Consider the following 19,457-nt stretch of genomic DNA (forward strand, 5'->3'; position numbering starts at 1 on the left):
ACATTAAAATTGGTGAGGAAACATCAGACTGGGAGGTGTGATCATTGTCGGGAGGAGATGGAGACGGTGGAACACGTTCTATTTCAGTGCCAGAAATATGGGAGGGAAAGGGAGCGATTGTTATTAGATTTGAGGAGTAATTGGGTTGAAGAGCCAAGATTAAGTGAACTGTTGGGGAAATCTTCTGGGGATGTAGTATTTAATTAGGTATTTCGTTTCCTTAGGGAGACGAGAATATTGGGTAGGATTTAGACCTTCCCTGTCTTTGGTCCACACTCCAATCCAGTTGGTGGCGGTAATGCACCTTAAAGTTGGTTGCCAACCGCGCTAAAACATCCACAGAAGAAGAAGAAGTGACGTGTGATTGTTTCTGCAGGAAATCGACTGTCATTCAGTCTTCAAACTGGAAATGAATAAGCAGCCACATTTTCACACATTGAAGAAGTGTCTCACTATGCCTACTTTTTGAACTAAGAACGATTTCAAATAAGCAAAGAAAACGTTAGCTAACTTGCTAGGGCAACGCGCTGTCAGTAACGTTAACGTTAGATAGGCGTGCTAGCTATAGCTAGCTAACCGGTTTGGACCACATAAATATTTACATGTTTTGACATACTGTACACCGTCAAAATGGAGCTGTTTCAAGCCAAAGACCAGTACATTCTCCAGAGTGGCGATCATGCTCTTTGGTGTAGCCGAATAGATGGGACCATGAACGCCAGACCTGGTATGCAAAATACATTTGTCATACTCAAATTCGAGTACTATTCCTTTTTGGGATTGTAATAATATAATTTCTTCCCAACTATTTAGCTATCTAGACAATTATCCAAATGTGAACTGCCAAGCCATTACATTTATATTATTACCCTAATTTCATGTGCAGTGTGGCACTACCCAGTTGACCTGATAGTGATATTTGGAATAAACATACAGCGAGGCTCGAGGGGCACAGTAAAAATTATATAGCAGGGTTCCATTCTAGCCATGATCCAGAAAATAGACGATGACATTGTTCCATATGTTTACTTGTTTAAATGTCTTTAAATGGTTTTGTATTGAACAAAACAGCTATTGGGGTTCATCATTCATGCATCCTCCATCCATTCTTCATCTTACATGAGCTTGCTTTGATAGATTCCTTTGGCTACATGGGTAACTGTTAATTTTCTGAACTACCACTCAAGCATCTGTTGTGGTTCCTTATTTCCTTACACTGGATTCCACATATTTACAGACTAGTTACCGGCTCACTGCTACACACCACACCACACCACACTACACTACCTTGCTTGACTTGTTCTGCTTCTTGGGAAACAAGCATAATTTGGGCAGATTAATTGAGACAGGTGGGTCCACCCCCAAAGTACTGCATGTCATGATGACACTTACCTGTCTTGCTCAATGAGAGAAGATTTTAAATAGACAAGATGGCGGCGTACACATTGTTGGATTACTTAATGGAGAAAAAAAAATGATTTATTTTAATAACGGAGCATTTTCTGAATTAAAATGCACCTGCAACTTTTTTTGGTCATTTAGCAGACGCTCTTATCCAGAGCGACTTACAGTTAGTGAGTGCATACATTATTTTTGTATTTTTCATACTGGCCCCCTGTGGGAAACGAACCCACAACCCTGGCGTTGCAAACGCCACGCTCTACCAACTGAGCTACATCCCTGCCGGCCATTCCCTCCCCTACCTTGGACGACGCTGGGCCAATTGTGCGCCGCCCCATGGGTCTCCCGGTCGCGGCCGGCTACGACAGAGCCTGGATTCGAACCAGGATCTCTAGTGGCACAGCTAACACTGCGATGCAGTGCCTTAGACCACTGCGCCACTGCGCCATTTGAGATGATACATGTTTGTCCAAATCGAGAACGAAGATGGTATTGTTAAGGTTGGTCGAAAATTCTCTGTGCTACACCAAACAGTACCTAACTTGTAACTCCCAGTAATGGATACCAAAAATCTTTGGTTAAATCAAATTATCTGGTGTAACAATCTGCAGCTAACTTAGGCTAGATCGTTAGCTCTTGTGCTCCTGTCTGACCTGCACCCCAGTGTCTTGCCAAAACACCTCCCCCTTCTCTGTGACAGAGCGGCGAGCTAAGCCGGGACAATTCACAGCAAAGCCAGCAGCTGAGCCTGTGAACCTTGCCTTTCTGTTGTAACCAAAAAGCTGTTAAGAGGGAGCAGCCACTGTATGGATGTAAATGAGTACCCTGTGGGCTAGCTGACGTCACATGGGTGTGTAGCAAGCCTGAACAGGTTTGGGTTGCACCGCTCTTCCATTATTTAATTGGAAAAGGGTTTCCACTCCTCATTGGGCCTGTTGACACTAGCACCGACAGGAATTTCCACAATATTTCACATTTCTGAACAAATCTATGGCTGAGTTTGTATCATGGACAAACAGAGAGATGTGTATATAGGGCCAGCCCCAGTTTTCCACCTCCCTGCCCGGGCTCCAGCGCTGAGGTCGTTGCACAGAGTTCTCTGTCTCCATGGAACAGGAAGAGTTATTGTCTCAGCTACCTAGATGTTCTCCAGTCTCCACCCTCTTTGTCGCCCATTCATGCCTCAACACTTCAACTGCCTGACATACCCTTGACGTCTAGTTTTCTGTTATACCAAAGTTGTTTTAGTTATCAGCATCAGCCAGCTTTCTGTAGGCTAGTTGTGATGTAGTCATTTGGCAGTGATGTAGTCATGCCTCAGTGCATCATGTTACTACACCATTTTTTGAGAATGGAAACTGACACTAGCTAGGTTTCCATCCACTTGTTGAATAAAAAACTGTGTAATGATGTCACATCCTGAAAAGGTTCCATGTGTGTTTTCCATCCCATTGAAGTGTTGCCAGAAACATGGCCACTGTCTGTGACCCTCTATCACCTGGTTTTGCCAGAAACATGGCTACTGTCTGTGACCCTCTATGACCTGGTTTTGCCAGAAACATGGCTACTGTCTGTGACCCTCTATGACCTGGTTTTTGTGCTTCTGCTTCGGAGGCAAAGAAATTGTCATGTATTCTCTACATCCCTCAAACTCAACTCTGGACCTCAAAGGTAGTTCCACTCCGTTTTTTCATTGTTCCCCTCTAATCAGGGACTGATTTAGACATGGGACACCAGAAAGCCTTTCTTTTCTCTGATTTGTCTCTTCTCTCTCTTTTTATTCCAGCAACAGACCTTCGGTTAGCTTGCAACCCAGTGTGCTTGGGCCTGGTTGAGGGTCTCATCGGGAAAATACAACTTCATACAGGTAAGTAAAATGGTGTAGGCCTTGTGCTGCAAGTACTGGCTTGCTGGCTGACCGGAGAGGTACCATCGATCTTCAAAACAGCTGCAGTCACCTCTCCTTACTGAAGAAACCCAACCTTGACCAGGACATCCTATCCAACTACAGGCCCATCTCCTACCTCCCCTTCCTATCAAAAGTACTGGGAAAAGTGTTTGCAAACCAGCTTCAATCGTATCTATCATCTAATCAGTTGTACAGGGTTTTCCAGTCTGGCTTCTGGCCTTTGCACAGACCAGATAGGGATGGGTATGAGTACTCGAACGTACGTCAAAGCTCGATCTTTAACCAGAGATTATTATTTTTTAAAGTACTGTAAAACTATTTGGTGGAATGTGCTTTGTGGCTGGCCAAACGGGCAAGTGTAATTTTGTCTTGACGACAACATCAATTTGCTTTGACATTTGCTTTGACTCGTGTTCCGTTTGTACATGTGATTTGCGGGGCACAACAAAAAAGAAACCAAGCCAAGCATCACACTGTTCTTCTCCCTAAATTCCCTTTCCCCTCCATGTCTCATTCACTCAATTGCGTTCCGACCGCTCCCTCCACACACGCGTATTGAGTGCGCACACAAGCTCCCGTTAGGCAAACAGAAAGTCCTATTAACAAGGTATCTAACTGATGGGATACACAAGCTACATTCCTTGCCAAATGACGACAGTTTATCACAAATAGAAAATGGACTGGTTGATTTGAAGTAGGAAAATAAGTGTTCTAACAATGAGCTGCAGTTTCAGAATAATCCCCTCTATTTTCTGCTTAAGCTACTTTGCGAACTGCTAGTGCCATTTAGAATTGGTTACCCTAGGCCACGGGTCACGTTAATGCAGGATTCTGCATTTTTCACACAGAAAAAGGAAAGATAAAACACGTTTTGTATACGCAGATCTAAAATGCTTTTTATTGTAAATTCTGCTCGGCTTCAGTCAGAGTTCGCTCCAAATCATGAATGTAAAATATTTAATGTTTCAGTTGCACTTTTCAACTCGGATGAAATATATTTGCTCTGGTTATTGAATCACCAGACAGCACTCTGACTGATGCGTAGGCTACTTTTCCCCGGGATACTTTCCTCCGGTAGCAAGTTAAAATGCAATATTAACTTAAAACAAAACATTAAGAAATGTAGCTAGCTACATTATTTCTTTCTATGATAAATGTATTTAACAATATGATGGCAATGCATCGTTTTTGCAAAAAATACCTTGCTTTTTCATTTAAGCTAATTTATTTGTGTGGCTGATAGCCAAATAGCTTTGCACGTCTGTCTGTCATCTGATGAAAACGATTTTCTGCCGAATGTGTTGCACTTATGTACACTACATGGTCAAAAGTATGTGGACACCTGCTCATCGAACATCTAATTCCAAAATCATGGGCATTAATATGGAGTTGGTCCCACCTTTGCTGCTATAACAGCCTCCACTCTTATGGGAAGGCTTTCCACTAGATGTTGGAACATTTCTGCGGGGACTTGCTTCCATTCAGCCAGAAGAGCATTAGTGAGGTCGGGCACTGGCTCGAAGTCGTCGTTCCAATTCATCCCAAAGGTGTTCGATGGGGTTGAGATCAGGGCTCTGTGCAGGCCAGTCAAGTTCTTCCACACCGATCTCGACAAACCATTTCTGTATGGACCTCCCTTTGTGCACGGGGGCATTGTCATGCTGAAATAGGAAATGGCCTTCTCCAAACTGTTGCTACAAAGTTGGAAGCACAGAATCGTCTAGAACATCATTGTATGCTGTAGCGTTATGATTTCCCTTCACAGTGTTAGGTTCTGAACAAACAGAGTAAAAACTCAAATGGACGTTTATTCACATACTGTGATACAGCTGCACTCACTGGGTCATACAGCTGCAAAGACAAGGTATGATTACACAAGCACATATATTTTTTACCTCCTACTAGGCGGGGTCAACTCCTTACACATCTAGACAGCCAATACATCTCTGTTGCTAAGCAGGAACTTCATTGGTTCCTCTCACTGATGTAGTCATGGCCCTGCCTGATGGTAGACCCTTCATGAGCGTGGAAGTGTATGCGTGTGAGATAGGACTGTAGTAGGAGGGTCGTTGGGGTGGGCAACTCTGGCCCCCCTCCCAGAGGTTTCTTGTCACTTCATCTGTTGACTTGACATCGAGCCAAATTCCTCGCTGCTCCCTAGTTCCGCAGCTGGCCTGCCTTATCAGGAACTGAAACTAGACTGTTGCCAGTTGCCTCCCTCCTTAGGAACATTGATATTCAACAATAAAATGTTTGAACAGAATATGGACTTTCTGCACTTCCCCATGTCTCACTCAGTAACTTTCAATACACCAAGTGCCTATCCACCCTTCACTGACACAAACATATACTTTCCTTATACATGTAAAGTAATCAACTTCTAGGATGGTAACATTGATAAGTATATTTCAAGCTAGAATCCAACAACTGGAACTAAGGGGCCTCGCCCTAACCAATGAAAAACCGCTCCAGACCATTATTCCTCGTCCACCAAACTTTACAGTTGGCACTAGGCATTTGGGCAGGTAGCGTTCTCCTGGCATCCGCCATACCCAGATTAGTCCATCAGACTGCCAGATGATGAAGCGTGATTCATCACTCCAGAGGAGGCGTTTCCACTGCTTCAGAGTCCAATGGCGGCGAGCTTTAAACCACTCCAGCCGATGCTTGGCATTGCGCATGGTGATCTTAGGTTTGTGTGCGGCTGCTCGGCCATGGAAACCCATTTCCATGAAGCTCCCGACGAACAGTTCTTGTGCTGAAGTTGCTTCCAGAGGCAGTTTGGAACTTGGCAGTAAGTGTTGCAACCAAGGACAGACGATTTCTATGTGCTTCAGCACTCGACGGTCCCGTTCTATGAGTTTGTGTGGCCTACCACTTCACGGCTGAGCCGTTGTTGCTCCTAGATGTTTCCACTTAAGTGATAATGCCCAAGAAGCCAGTGTTAGGAGGATATAATGGCACGGGTGTTGTTAGGCCCGAGACGAACCGTGCCAATATATCCTCCAAACACCAGCATCGGGGGCATTATCACTTTTATACAATGGGTTACCAACATATTCAAATAATGATTTGCGTATTTTAATTAAAAACATTATTTTGATAAATTTATTCATACTATTTAATCCTTCCACAAGACACAAATCTAGGGTTGCTACCCAAGCCAGCTGGTCGTTTGTTCTATCGGTTCGGTTGCCAGTCTTTTTTGTTCTGTATCTATGGACCCAGTCATTCATTCTAAATGTTTCATTGCCATACTGGCTGGCAATGTTTTTATCCCTTGCTTGCTAGCTAGCCAACTATGGCTAACTTAGTCACGTAAAGAAGTGCAGCCAGAATAACAGCAAAATAGTTCCATTTGCATTTGTTTAAGCTGTTTTCTAATGTCATTTATTTGGATACATTCATAACAATGAGCTAATGATGCACGATTTCACCTGTCATAGAACATGTGCTCTCTCGTCAGGAATCTGTTGTTCAGAGGAGCTAGCCAACAACACAAGTAACACAATCACTTCAAACTGAAGCTGGAAAGACTGCAAACTAGCTGCACTTTGTTTTACCTATTTTCTATTGATAGTTCTTTGTATATAACCATAATAATTATGCTGATTCATGATTTTGACTGCCTGAGAAAAGCTGCCTGCCTGTCTGTCTCGTCCCAACTCCCGACACGTTCATTACTATGTGACAGCTGGAGATCGAATTTGAATATTGAAACAATGTTGCAAATGTTGGAGAGACAGACAGCAAGGTTTATACAAATCTCTACTGTTGAAAACTACATTTTAGTCTAAAAGAAATGTGAGATAATGTCGAGATGCTTTTAATAGTGGAGATCAAGTTTATAAATTGCCTGGCTGGGCTGATGAGACAGTGGATTGCGCAGTCAGATGAAACAGAGAAAATAGGCATTTTAACGTCATAGATTTAGGCGGTGGTAAATTGTGGAATAGACACCGGCTGGAATGCGCTTTTAACCAATCAGCATTCAGGATTAGACCCACCTGTTGTATAATTCACAATAACAGCACTTGCAGTTCTAGCAGAGCAGAAATTTGACGAAATGACTTGTTGCAAAGGTGGCATCCTATGACGGTGCCACGTTGAAAGTCACTGAGCGCTTCAGTAAGGCCATTCTACTGTCAATGTTTGTCTATGATTGCATGGCTGTGTGCTCGATTTTATACACCTGTCAGCAACGGGTGTGGCTGAAATAGCTTAATCCACACATTTGAAGGGTTGTCCACATACTTTTGTATATATAGTGTATATTGGCCATATACCACAAACCTCCGAGGTGCCTTATTGCTATTATAGACTGGTTACCAACGTAATTGGAACAGTAAAAATACATGTTTATTCATACCCGTGGTATACAGTCTGATATACCACGGCTTTCAGCCAATCCGCATTCAGGGCTAGAACCACCCAGTTTATAAATATATTTATACTCCGGACTCCGACATTGCTCAACCTAATATTTCTTTATTTCTTAATTCCATTCTTTTACTTTTTAGATTTGTGTGTATTGTTAGATATTCCCGCACTGTTGGAGCTAGGAACACAAGCATTTCCCTACACCCGCAACAACATCTGCTAAATATGTGTATGCAACCAATAAAATGTGATTTGATTTTGATTTGACCTACGTGACATCAGAGGACCAAACAACTTTCTGGTAGAGAATGCCGTGATGAGTACTGAAACTGTTGCCCGTAATAAAGCGCAGTGCATTGATGATAAGCTGCATCGAATGGCTTTAATTAAGTGGCAGTTGCGTTCATATAGATGATGTCGCCATAGTCTAGGACCGATAGGAACATTGACTGAATAATCAGCATTCTACTATTTAGTGAGAGGCAGGACCTATTTCTATAGAAGAAGCCCGTTTTTTTATTCTCAGCTTCTTAACTAACTCATCAATATGCTTTTTAATAGATGCCCAGATATCTGTAAGCAGGGAAACTATCAATATTGACACCGTCCAAAGTACATTTGTTTAAATCATCAGAGTTATCTTTATGTGCGCTAGATAACAACATACAAGGTTTTACGTGCATTCAATACCAATTTCAGGTCAATAAAGTTTTTCTGTAATACAATGAAGGCAGATTGTAGTTCAGGTAGAGCCTGGTCAACCGGGGGGGGGGGGCAATAGCATACACAACAGTATCATCGGCATACAAGTGCAGGTCTTTTCTTTTTTTACAGGAGTTAATATTGTTAATGTAAAAAGTACAGGACCCAGAATTGACCCTTGTGGGACATAGTTTGTTATGTCCAGAATCTGATTTAACACCATCAGTAGATACACAGTGAGTTTTATCTGTCAAGTAATGTTTAAACCAGTTACATGCAGCCTGGTCTAGGCCAATTGAGGGCCTCTGAATTAGCAGTGAGTGATCAACAGTATTGAAGGTCTTTGATAGATGGTGTTAGGTATTTCCAAAACTTTGGTTTACTTTAATGTAGCTGTAAGCTAGGTGTTGATAGCAACTGGCTGACTCATGTAATGCTAATGTAACGTTAGCAGGCTAGTGGGCTAGCAACCTTGCAAGTTGATTTATAACAATCAATTCATAAAGTATTTACTTGTAAGTTGGCTGAAAATTCTATTGAGACCAGTAGTCATGAGTGCAAATGATTTGGTTTAATTTTAAGTTATACATTTGAAGTTATTTCTGTTGTAATTTACATTATAGGGAATAGGCTGGCTTGCCGGGTCCTCCATATTACATCACCCCCCGGAAAAACATTTTCCAATTGACTTCGGCATTCTTCGGAATTCTGATCAGTTTTATGTAATAACTCGAAAAATAGAACAGTGGGGAAAAAAAGTATTTAGTCAGCCACCAATTGTGCAAGTTCTCCCACTTAAAAAGATGAGAGAGGCCTGTAATTTTCATCATAGGTACACGTCAACTATGACAGACAAAATGAGATTTTTCTTCCCAGAAAATCACATTGTAGGATTTTTAATGAATTTATTTGCAAATTATGGTGGAAAATAAGTATTTGGTCAATAACAAAAGTTTCTCAATACTTTTATATACCCTCTGTTGGCAATGACACAGGTCAAATGTTTTCTGTAAGTCTTCACAAGGTTTTCACACACTGTTGCTGGTATTTTGGCCCATTCCTCCATGCAGATCTCCTCTAGAGCAGTGATGTTTTGGGGCTGTCGCTGGGCAACATGGACTTTCAACTCCCTCCAAAGATTTTCTATGGGGTTGAGATCTGGTGACTGGCTAGGCCACTCCAGGACCTTGAAATGCTTCTTACGAAGCCACTCCTTCGTTGCCGGGCGGTGTGTTTGGGATCATTGTCATGCTGAAAGACCCAGCCACGTTTCATCTTCAATGCCCTTGCTGATGGAAGGAGGTTTTCACTCAAAATCTCACGATACATGGCCCCATTCATTCTTTCCTTTACACGGATCAGTCGTCCTGGTCCCTTTGCAGAAAAACAGCCCCAAAGCATGATGTTTCCACCCCCATGCTTCACAGTAGGTATGGTGTTCTTTGGATGCAACTCAGCATTCTTTGTCCTCCAAACATGACGAGTTGAGTTTTTACCAAAAAGTTCTATTTTGGTTTCATCTGACCATATGACATTCTCCCAATCCTCTTCTGGATCATCCAAATGCACTCTAGCAAACTTCAGACGGGCCTGGACATGTACTGGCTTAAGCAGGGGGACACGTCTTTCACTGCAAGATTTGAGTCCCTGGCGGCGTAGTGTGTTACTGATGGTAGGCTTTGTTACTTTGGTCCCAGCTCTCTGCAGGTCGTTCACTAGATCCCCCCGTGTGGTTCTGGGATTTTTGCTCACCGTTCTTGTGATCATTTTGACCCCACGGGGTGAGATCTTGCGTGGAGCCCCAGATCGAGGGAGATTATCAGTGGTCTTGTATGTCTTCCATTTCCTAATAATTGCTCCCACAGTTGATTTCTTCAAACCAAGCTGCTTACCTATTGCAGATTCAGTCTTCCCAGCCTGGTGCAGGTCTACAATTTTGTTTCTGGTGTCCTTTGACAGCTCTTTGGTCTTGGAAATAGTGGAGTTTGGAGTGTGACTTTTTGAAGTTGTGGACAGGTGTATTTTATACTGATAACAAGTTCAAACAGGTGCCATTAATACAGGTAACGAGTGGAGGACAGAGGAGCCTCTTAAAGAAGAAGTTACAGGTCTGTGAGAGCCAGAAATCTTGCTTGTTTGTAGGTGACCAAATACTTATTTTCCACCATAATTTGCAAATAAATTCATTAAAAATCCTACAATGTGATTATCAGGATTTTTTTCCCTCAATTTGTCTGTCATAGTTGACGTGTACCTATGATGAAAATTACAGGCCTCTCTCATCTTTTTAAGTGGGAGAACTTGCACAATTGGTGGCTGACTAAATACTTTTTTCCCCACTGTACCTATGATGAAAATTACAGGCCTCTCTCATCTTTTTAAGTGGGAGAACTTGCACAATTGGTGGCTGACTAAATACTTTTTTCCCCCACTGTAAGTGAGGTGTAACTTTGCATTCTGACTTTTGATGCGTATACTAATGCAATTCCATATGTTACATGTGGTTACGTTTATGCTACCTACCCTTTTTAAATACAATACAGGTGAACACAATTAACCAATGAAATATCTTGGGGGAGGTAATGAGGCAATTATTCACACTTGAGAGGTGTGTCCAGAGGTATGGTTGTTTCCAGGAGCATGGGGTAAGGGAGTCTGACACGTTGGAAGTTATGGGAAACAAACAAGATGGACGCCTGCCTCGGCTGCACCACCTCATATGCCTTTTGTTTCTGTTGTGTTATTTGGTATGTTTTATATTCACATGGTTTATTTGTGTTATTTCGACAAAAACAGGACAGTACTGAAAACATGAACCGATGAAAACATGCCTTAATTGATTAAATGTTTTGAAACTTGTCCTTTGTGTTGGTCTCCATGTTCACACTGCAGGCCTTAACGCTCAAATCAGTTTTGTTTTTCCAATCCGTTTTGGAATACTGACTGTCCAAACAGCAAGTTACAAGTGACCAAATCGGATTTGTGTGTGTTCAGACAGCAGTCATTTGCTGATATGGCTATGCTAGTTGTCATAGTCACTTTTTTTATTTATTTTTAAGCCTCAAAGGATAACATGATCCAACTTTCAAAACAAGTCCTTTTTGGCTAGCTACAGCAGTGAACTAGCTAGCTAGGTAGGTGTTTTAGCTTTCTAGCACATGTTTGTAAACAATTAACAAGCTAGTTAGCTACCACATGTCTTGTCCAACTGTCAACAGAGTAGCTAGCAAGCAACAAGATATGCCAAATAACAGTCTAAAACTACTTGAGGGCAAATCAGATTTAACCGTTCAGACAAGTCGCATGACCTGGAATCAGATTTATATCTGACTACAAACCACCTACGAAGGTATCTGATTCCATGTGGTTTTTGGCTGTTCAGACTGCAGGAAAAATAACAGATTCAAATCGGATATGTAGAAAAATAAAGAGAGAAGTCACTTCAAACTGCCAATGTGAACAAGGCACATTTCACTCTGCCTGTTCAACCCAGATCTAAAAGTACCTGTCACTTTCCACCTCGTGACAGATCCTCACGTTTTATAAAAAGGCAAAGCAAATGCATTAGAAAGCCAACATAGTACATTCGTTTTACAAGAGAAGGGCATGTATATACCTCTGATTGTAACGAATCAAGTGAATTTGAATGGGTGAAATTTCAGTTCGCTTAGCCAGATGCTGTGTTTCACCACAGACTGAGACTGAGACAGTGAGAGACCGAACAGGTGCTTAAGTCGCTAGGCTTACGGGCATTTGGAAATGGCCACGGGATGGTTTTTCCAAAACCATTTTAAACTACACTGCTCAAAAAAATAAAGGGAACACTTAAACAACACAATGTAACTCCAAGTCAATCACACTTCTGTGAAATCAAACTGTCCACTTAGGAAGCAACACTGATTGACAATAAATTTCACATGCTGTTGTGCAAATGGAATAGACAACAGGTGGAAATTATAGGCATTTAGCAAGACACCCCCAATAAAGAAGTGGTTCTGCAGGTGGTGACCACAGACCACTTCTCAGTTCCTATGCTTCCTGGCTGATGTTTTGGTCACTTTTGAATGCTGGCGGTGCTTTCACTCTAGTGGTAGCATAAGACAGAGTCTACAACCCACACAAGTGGCTCAGGTAGTGCAGCTCATCCAGGATGGCACATCAATGCGAGCTGTGGCAAGAAGGTTTGCTGTGTCTGTCAGCGTAGTGTCCAGAGCATGGAGGCGCTACCAGGAGACAGGCCAGTACATCAGGAGACGTGGAGGAGGCCGTAGGAGGGCAACAACCCAGCAGCAGGACCGCTACCTCCGCCTTTGTGCAAGGAGGAGCAGGAGGAGCACTGCCAGAGCCCTGCAAAATGACCTCCAGCAGGCCACAAATGTGCATGTGTCTGCTCAAAAGGTCAGAAACAGACTCCATGAGGGTGGTATGAGGGCCCGACGTCCACAGGTGGGGGTTGTGCTTACAGCCCAACACCGTGCAGGACGTTTGGCATTTGCCAGAGAACACCAAGATTGGCAAATTCGCCACCGGCGCCCTGTGCTCTTCACAGATGAAAGCAGGTTCACACTGAGCACGTGACAGACGTGACAGAGTCTGGAGACGCCGTGGAGAACGTTCTGCTGCCTGCAACATCCTCCAGCATGACCGGTTTGGCGGTGGGTCAGTCATGGTGTGGGGTGGCATTTCTTTGGGGGCCGCACAGCCCTCCATGTGCTCGCCAGAGGTAGCCTGACTGCCATTAGGTACCGAGATGAGATCCTCAGACCCCTTGTGAGACCATATGCTGGTGCGGTTGGCGCTGGGTTCCTCCTAATGCAAGACAATGCTAGACCTCATGTGGCTGGAGTGTGTCAGCAGTTCCTGCAAGAGGAAGGCATTGATGCTATGGACTGGCCCGCCCGTTCCCCAAACCTCAATCCAATTGAGCACATCTGGGACATCATGTCTCGCTCCATCCACCAACGCCACGTTGCACCACAGACTGTCCAGGAGTTGGCGGATGCTTTAGCCAGGTCTGGGAGGAGATCCCTCAGGAGACCATCCGCCACCTCATCAGGAGCATGCCCAGGCGTTGTAGGGAGGTCATACAAGCACGTGGAGGCCACACACACTACTGAGCCTCATTTTGACTTGTTTTAAGGACATTACATCAAAGTTGGATCAGCCTGTAGTGTGGTTTTCCACTTTAATTTTGAGTGTGACTCCAAATCCAGACCTCCATGGGTTGATAAATTTGATTTCCATTGATAATTTTTGTGTGATTTTGTTGTCAGCACATTCAACTATGTAAAGAAAAAAGTATTTAATAAGATTATTTCATTCATTCAGATCTAGGATGTGTTGTTTAAGTGTTCCCTTTATTTTTTTGAGCAGTGTATTTCTTTGAAGTTTTTCAATACATTTTAATATTTGCAGCTACATTAAGTAAATGCCTTCAGTCAACTTGTGCAATATTTTAGGAGATGAAGCAGATCGCATTCTTCATTTCACCTGTCACATTATTTTACATTGTGAAGCTTACCGTAGTTCCCCAGAACAGTTGAGCCAGTCACGTGTTTGTTTGTAAATAGCACAACGGGAGAAAGTGGGACCAGCTGTGTATTGACCAGGGTCACGTTTTATATTGAAAGTCAAGTGTTTTTTTGTTGTTGCCTCAATAGAGTGATCAGGGACGTGCACGTACATCTATAGTTTTCCTTCACAGAAAATACATTTAGTGCAACACATTAGGCAGAAAATAGCTTAATTTTCATTAGATGACAGAAGTGCAAGCTATTTGATTGGCAGCCACACAAGTGAATTAACTTGCAATGAAAATGCAAGGTCTTTTTTGCAAAAAAGACATCAGCCTGGTCTCAGAGCATTTCGTATTATTCTGTATGTAAATTCGAGACACGTTTCGTATGGTATGAATTAATTTGTAGATGTCCATCACCCATTTCGTATGATATGAATTACAATTCGTATTGTATGTTACGAATTTGCAAAATGTACAATATGTTCGGAATTTACAAAACGTGTTATGTTGCGAATTTGCAAGAATTACAGTATGTTACGAATTTGTAAAATGTTTGATATGTTATAAATTTGCATAACGTATGATACAGTTGAAGTCGGAAGTAATGTTCACAACAATTGTTTACAGAAAGATTATTTAACTTATAATTCACTGTATCACAATTCCAGTGGGTCAGAAGTTTACATACACTAAGTTGACTGTGCCTTTAAACAGCTTGGAAAATTCCAGAAAATTATGTCATGGCTTTAGAAGCTTCTGATAGGCTAATTTACATTATTTGAGTCAATTGGAGGTGTACCTGTGGATGTATTTCAAGGCCTACTTTCAAACTCAGTGCCTCTTTGCTTGACATCATGGGAAAATCAAAAGAAATCAGCCTCCACAAGTCTGGTTCATCCTTGGGAGCAATTTCCAAACGCCTCAAGGTACCACGTTCATCTGTACAAACAATAGTACGCAAGTATAAACACCATGGGACCACGCAGCCGTCATACCGCTCAGGAAGGAGACGCGTTCTGTCTCCTAGAGATTAACATACTTTGGTTCAAAAAGTGCAAATTAATCCCAGAACAACAGCAAAGGACCTTATGAAGATGCTGGAGGAAACAGGTACAAAAGTATCCATATCCACAGTAAAACGAGTCCTATATCGACATAACCTGAAAGGCCGCTCAGCAAGGAAGAAGCCACTGCTCCAAAACCGCCATAAAAAAGTCAGACTACGGTTTGCAACTGCACATGGGGACAAAGATCGTACTTTTTTGAAAAATGTCCTCTGGTCTGATGAAACAAACATAGAACTGTTTGGCCATTATCCCCTGTAGCTCAGTTGGTAGAGCATGGCAAATGTATGCACTCACTAACTGTAAGTCGCTTTGGATAAGAGCGTCTGCTAAATGACTAAAATGTAAATAATGACCATCATTATGTTTGGAGGAAAAAGGGGGTAGCTTGCAAGCCGAAGAACATCATCCCAACCGTGAAGCACGGGGGTGGCAGCATCATGCTGTGGGAGTGCTTTGCTGCAGGAGGGACTGGTGCACTTCACAAAATAGATGGCTTCATGAGGAAGGAAAATTATGTGGATATATTGAAGCAACATCTCAAGACATCAGTCAGGAAGTTAAAGCTTGGTCGCAAATGGGTCTTCCAAATGGACAATGACCCCAAGCATACTTCCAAAGTTGTGGCAAAATGGCTTAAGGACAACTAAGTCAAGGTATTGGAGTGGCCATCACAAAGCCCTGACCTCAATCCTATAGAAAATGTGTGGGCAGAACTGAAAAAGCGTGTGCGAGCAAGGAGGCCTACAAACCTGACTCAGTTACACGAGCTCTGTCAGGCCAAAATTCACCCAATTTATTGTGGGAAGCTTGTGGAAGGCTACCCGAAACGTTTGACCCAAGTTAAACAATTTAAAGGCAATGCTACCAAATACTAATTGAGTGTATGTAATCTTCTGACCCACTGGGAATGTGATAAAATAAATAAAAGCTTAAATAAATCATTCTCTCTACTATTATTCTGACATTTCACATTCTTAAACTAAAGTGGTGATCCAAACTGACCTAAGACGGGGAATTCTTACTAGGATTAAATGTCAGGAATTGTGTAAAACGGAGTTTTTAAATGTATTTGGCTAAGGTGTATGTAAACTTCCGACTTCAACTGTATGTTACAAATTCTAGCTAAGTGGCTAACGTTAGCTAGCTCGCTAATGTTAGCTAGGCTAGGGATTATTGTTAAGCTTAGGAGTTAGTTTAAAGGGTTAAGGTTATGTTTTGGGGAAGAGTTAGCTAACATGCTAATTAGTTGCAAAGTAGGTAAAAAGTAGTAAGTAGTTCAAAAGTTGCTAAAATGCTAAAGTTGTCCGTGATGAGATTCAAACTCGCAACCTTTGAGTTGCTAGACGTTCACGTTATACACCCGCCCATACATCCATCCATCCATCCATCCCGACCGACCAACCACCCTACTTTCGTTTTTGCCTTAACTAACCATCTGTCTTATGTAACCATACGAAACGTTACATATCATACTAAATGGAGTGTCTCGGATTTACATACAGAATAATACGAAATGCTCTGAGACCAGGTTGAAACAATGCATGGCCATCATATTTCTAATGTTTATCATAGAAAGAATGAATGTAGCTACATTTCCTAATGTTTTGTTTAAAGTTAATCTTGCATTTTACTGGAGAGAAGTAGGCTCACTACACCGAGAAAAGTAGCTACACATTATTCAGAGCACTATCTGCTGATAGAATGCCAGTTTGTGTATTCTCATCAGAGTGGAGAAGTGCAACTGTAGCATGAAATTAGTCTGATGCCGAGCAGAAATTACAATAAGAAGCATTTTACATCTGTGTTTACAAAACGCAGCAAGATATTTCTTATGCGTTTTTTATACTTTTTCCTGCGTGAAAAACACTGAATTCTGCGTTAATGCGACCCCTAAGTTTAACTTGCTAGTTCTCTGAGTGGCTCAATTAATGACGGGGCATCATATTGTGTTAGCTTTCTGCCGTGTTTGAGAAGTCAAAGCCCTTTGGATGAGTTATCTGTACAGCTGCCACTGCTATCTTCATTTTCTAGTTTTTTTCTCCTATCCATACTTGGCCTGTTTGCTCCTCCCTCATGTTCTCTGAGCAGGCCCATTGCCCTAGCGACTCCACACAGACACAGCCTGTACACATGCTGCTCCAGAGCCAGTACTGTTTTTCCTTCAGACAAGCATGCCTCAACTTCATTTGCACAATGTCTCTCGTTCACATTCGCTTGTAAATGTCCAAACTCCCCAAAAATGACATTCGGTAGCTCCTACCTATATATGTATAACTCTATGATCTGGATTGCCTGTCATTGCAATTTGTTTATTTTTGTTTGCGCTCGTTAGCATATTTAGCTAGCAGTCTCCATTGAAATGTGCTATTACTTGTGCTAATTTTGTTAGCATTCTGGTAATAAACGCCCAATGGGCTTTTTTGCGGTTTTTGGCACACCCTTGTGTACTAAACCAGTAATACCATAAATCCCTGGATGAGAGAAGGATGATATGACAATATGAAAATCTGGATACCGCCCAACCCTAGAAGTCGCACCTAATGGAATGTGTGGAATTCTGTGCCTGTGATGACGCATCCCTTCCCCCTTCCTGTTGGCAGATCTTCCTCTAGGTCTCATACTGATCCGCCAAAAAGCGCTGGTTGGCCAGATGCCAGGCAACCACAAAGTCTACAAGATCACCAAGATAGCTGTCATTCCTCTCTCTGAGGAAGAGCCACTGGATCTGGAGCTGGAGGTGAGAGACTGTATGTGATGAGGCACGTTTTATCTTTGAGCTTTATGGAGCTCTGAGCACTCAAGTAGTACTGGGACTTTAAGAAGTGTAGAAATGCAGCCGTAATCTAATTAAAGTAGCCACTGATGTGCTATTGTCTCCTTTTTTAAAGCTGCAATATCTAACTTTTTGGGCGACCCGACCAAATTCACATAGAAATGTCTTATAGATCTGTCATTCTCATTGAAATAAATGGTAGATATGTTCTATGTGCGCCATTTCTATGCTTCCCGTTCTTAAGTTTAGTTTTTGCGTCTTTTACTTTCGGTTATGTACACCAGCTTCAAACAGCTGAAAATACAATAGATGGTACAATGATTCTCTTAACTATACTTGCTTGTTTTGTCACATAAACTAAAATTAGGCTAACTATTCGAATTTTAGCAACCAGGAAATGGCGTAGTGATTTCTGCATAGTGCATCTTTAATCTAGGTTACAGTCATCATGAGATGTAATGAAAACCATAGCTTGCCGCTATCATCTAGGCTAGCCTTAGTTGTTTTCAATTTTATGATTGCATTTCAATGTTTCTAGTAAGTATCTCAATTGCCCTGTTTTGATTGACACCTTGATGAGTCCCCACCAATGAATCACCTTGTAAGATGAACATCCAAGGTACACTACATTAGTGTTCTTTTTCTGCATTGCTAATGTTAATCAGAATTGTTTAATTAGAAACCAAAATAATGGGATTTTGCCAAATGATCTCAGAGGAATTGGGATTTTACTTAGATGCCAGTCTTACAGGTGAGCCATGATGATGATACAGATGATATCGATACTGATCATGAGAAAGTAAGTGAAACTTTTCCAGTAAACGGGATCTGTTGGATAATCATGTCTCTGGTATGTTTCTAGAACCTAGCCCTACATACTGTCCATACCACAGAATTATTATTCCATCCCGTCTAGGTTAGGAATTCAGTAGCCCTGTGAAGTTGTTTTAGTTTTCTAAACCAGTTGTTTTGGATGTTTTTGACTGTTGGTAGCGAGTAGCTTTGAATTGATGTAATTAGCTAGCAATCAAATTGAGACTGAACCAATTAACCCACAGACGCCATAGCGATTAGCTGTCAATCAACCTCATAGACATGTCCACCAGTATGATCCCAATTGTCTATCATTCCCTGTAAATATATTTGGAATACATTAATCATTAATTAAATTATAAGGAAGACTTATAGCAGAGTTGGGGTCAATTCAGAATGCGTTGGTATACTCAGTTAGCCTAAGATGAACGAAATGATTGGTAATGCTTTCAGATGGGTTATAAAAGTGACCGTATTTCCCAGAGTTCATATTTAAATTCCTGTCACACATCACTACAGGGGATGATGACGTTGGTATGTTAACAGTGTACAATTTTGATAGAAAGTGGAATAGAAAGTCTGTCCTTTTTCTTTTAGCTTTGTAAGAAGCATCACTTTGGGATCGACAAACCAGAGAAGCTTGCACGGTCTCCAGATGAGTCGAAATACCTGATGAAAACTCTGAGTCAGATCAAGTCCAATGTTGGGGCTCCCACTAAGAAAAAGGTAATATAATTTGTGGTACTGTGCTCAGAAATCCCATGTATTATCATCTTTCATGCCTCTTGTACATTTTTGAATTGGTACATTTGCTTTTATTTACTGTCATTACAAAATACTTGGACATATATGTTTTTTATATATACTTTTAAAAAATATATGATTTTGCCAATT

The 19,457-nt window shown here is 41.8% G+C and overlaps 1 protein-coding gene across 1 annotated transcript in view; it reads left to right on the forward strand.

Moving 5' to 3' along the window:
• Positions 1 to 382: 382 nt before the first annotated feature.
• LOC121568794 (phosphatidylinositide phosphatase SAC2-like) overlaps positions 383 to 19,457 on the forward strand; it is a 33,641-nt gene continuing 14,566 nt past the window's right edge. The window contains exons 1-4 of the mRNA XM_041879228.1: positions 383 to 727; positions 3,188 to 3,268; positions 17,578 to 17,714; positions 19,161 to 19,289. Coding sequence (XP_041735162.1) covers positions 631 to 727; positions 3,188 to 3,268; positions 17,578 to 17,714; positions 19,161 to 19,289 — 444 coding nt within the window. The 5' untranslated portion in view covers positions 383 to 630. The remainder of the gene's footprint in view (positions 728 to 3,187; positions 3,269 to 17,577; positions 17,715 to 19,160; positions 19,290 to 19,457) is intronic.

Source organism: Coregonus clupeaformis, chromosome 1 (assembly GCF_020615455.1).
Source record: "Coregonus clupeaformis isolate EN_2021a chromosome 1, ASM2061545v1, whole genome shotgun sequence".
NCBI lineage: Eukaryota > Metazoa > Chordata > Actinopteri > Salmoniformes > Salmonidae > Coregonus > Coregonus clupeaformis.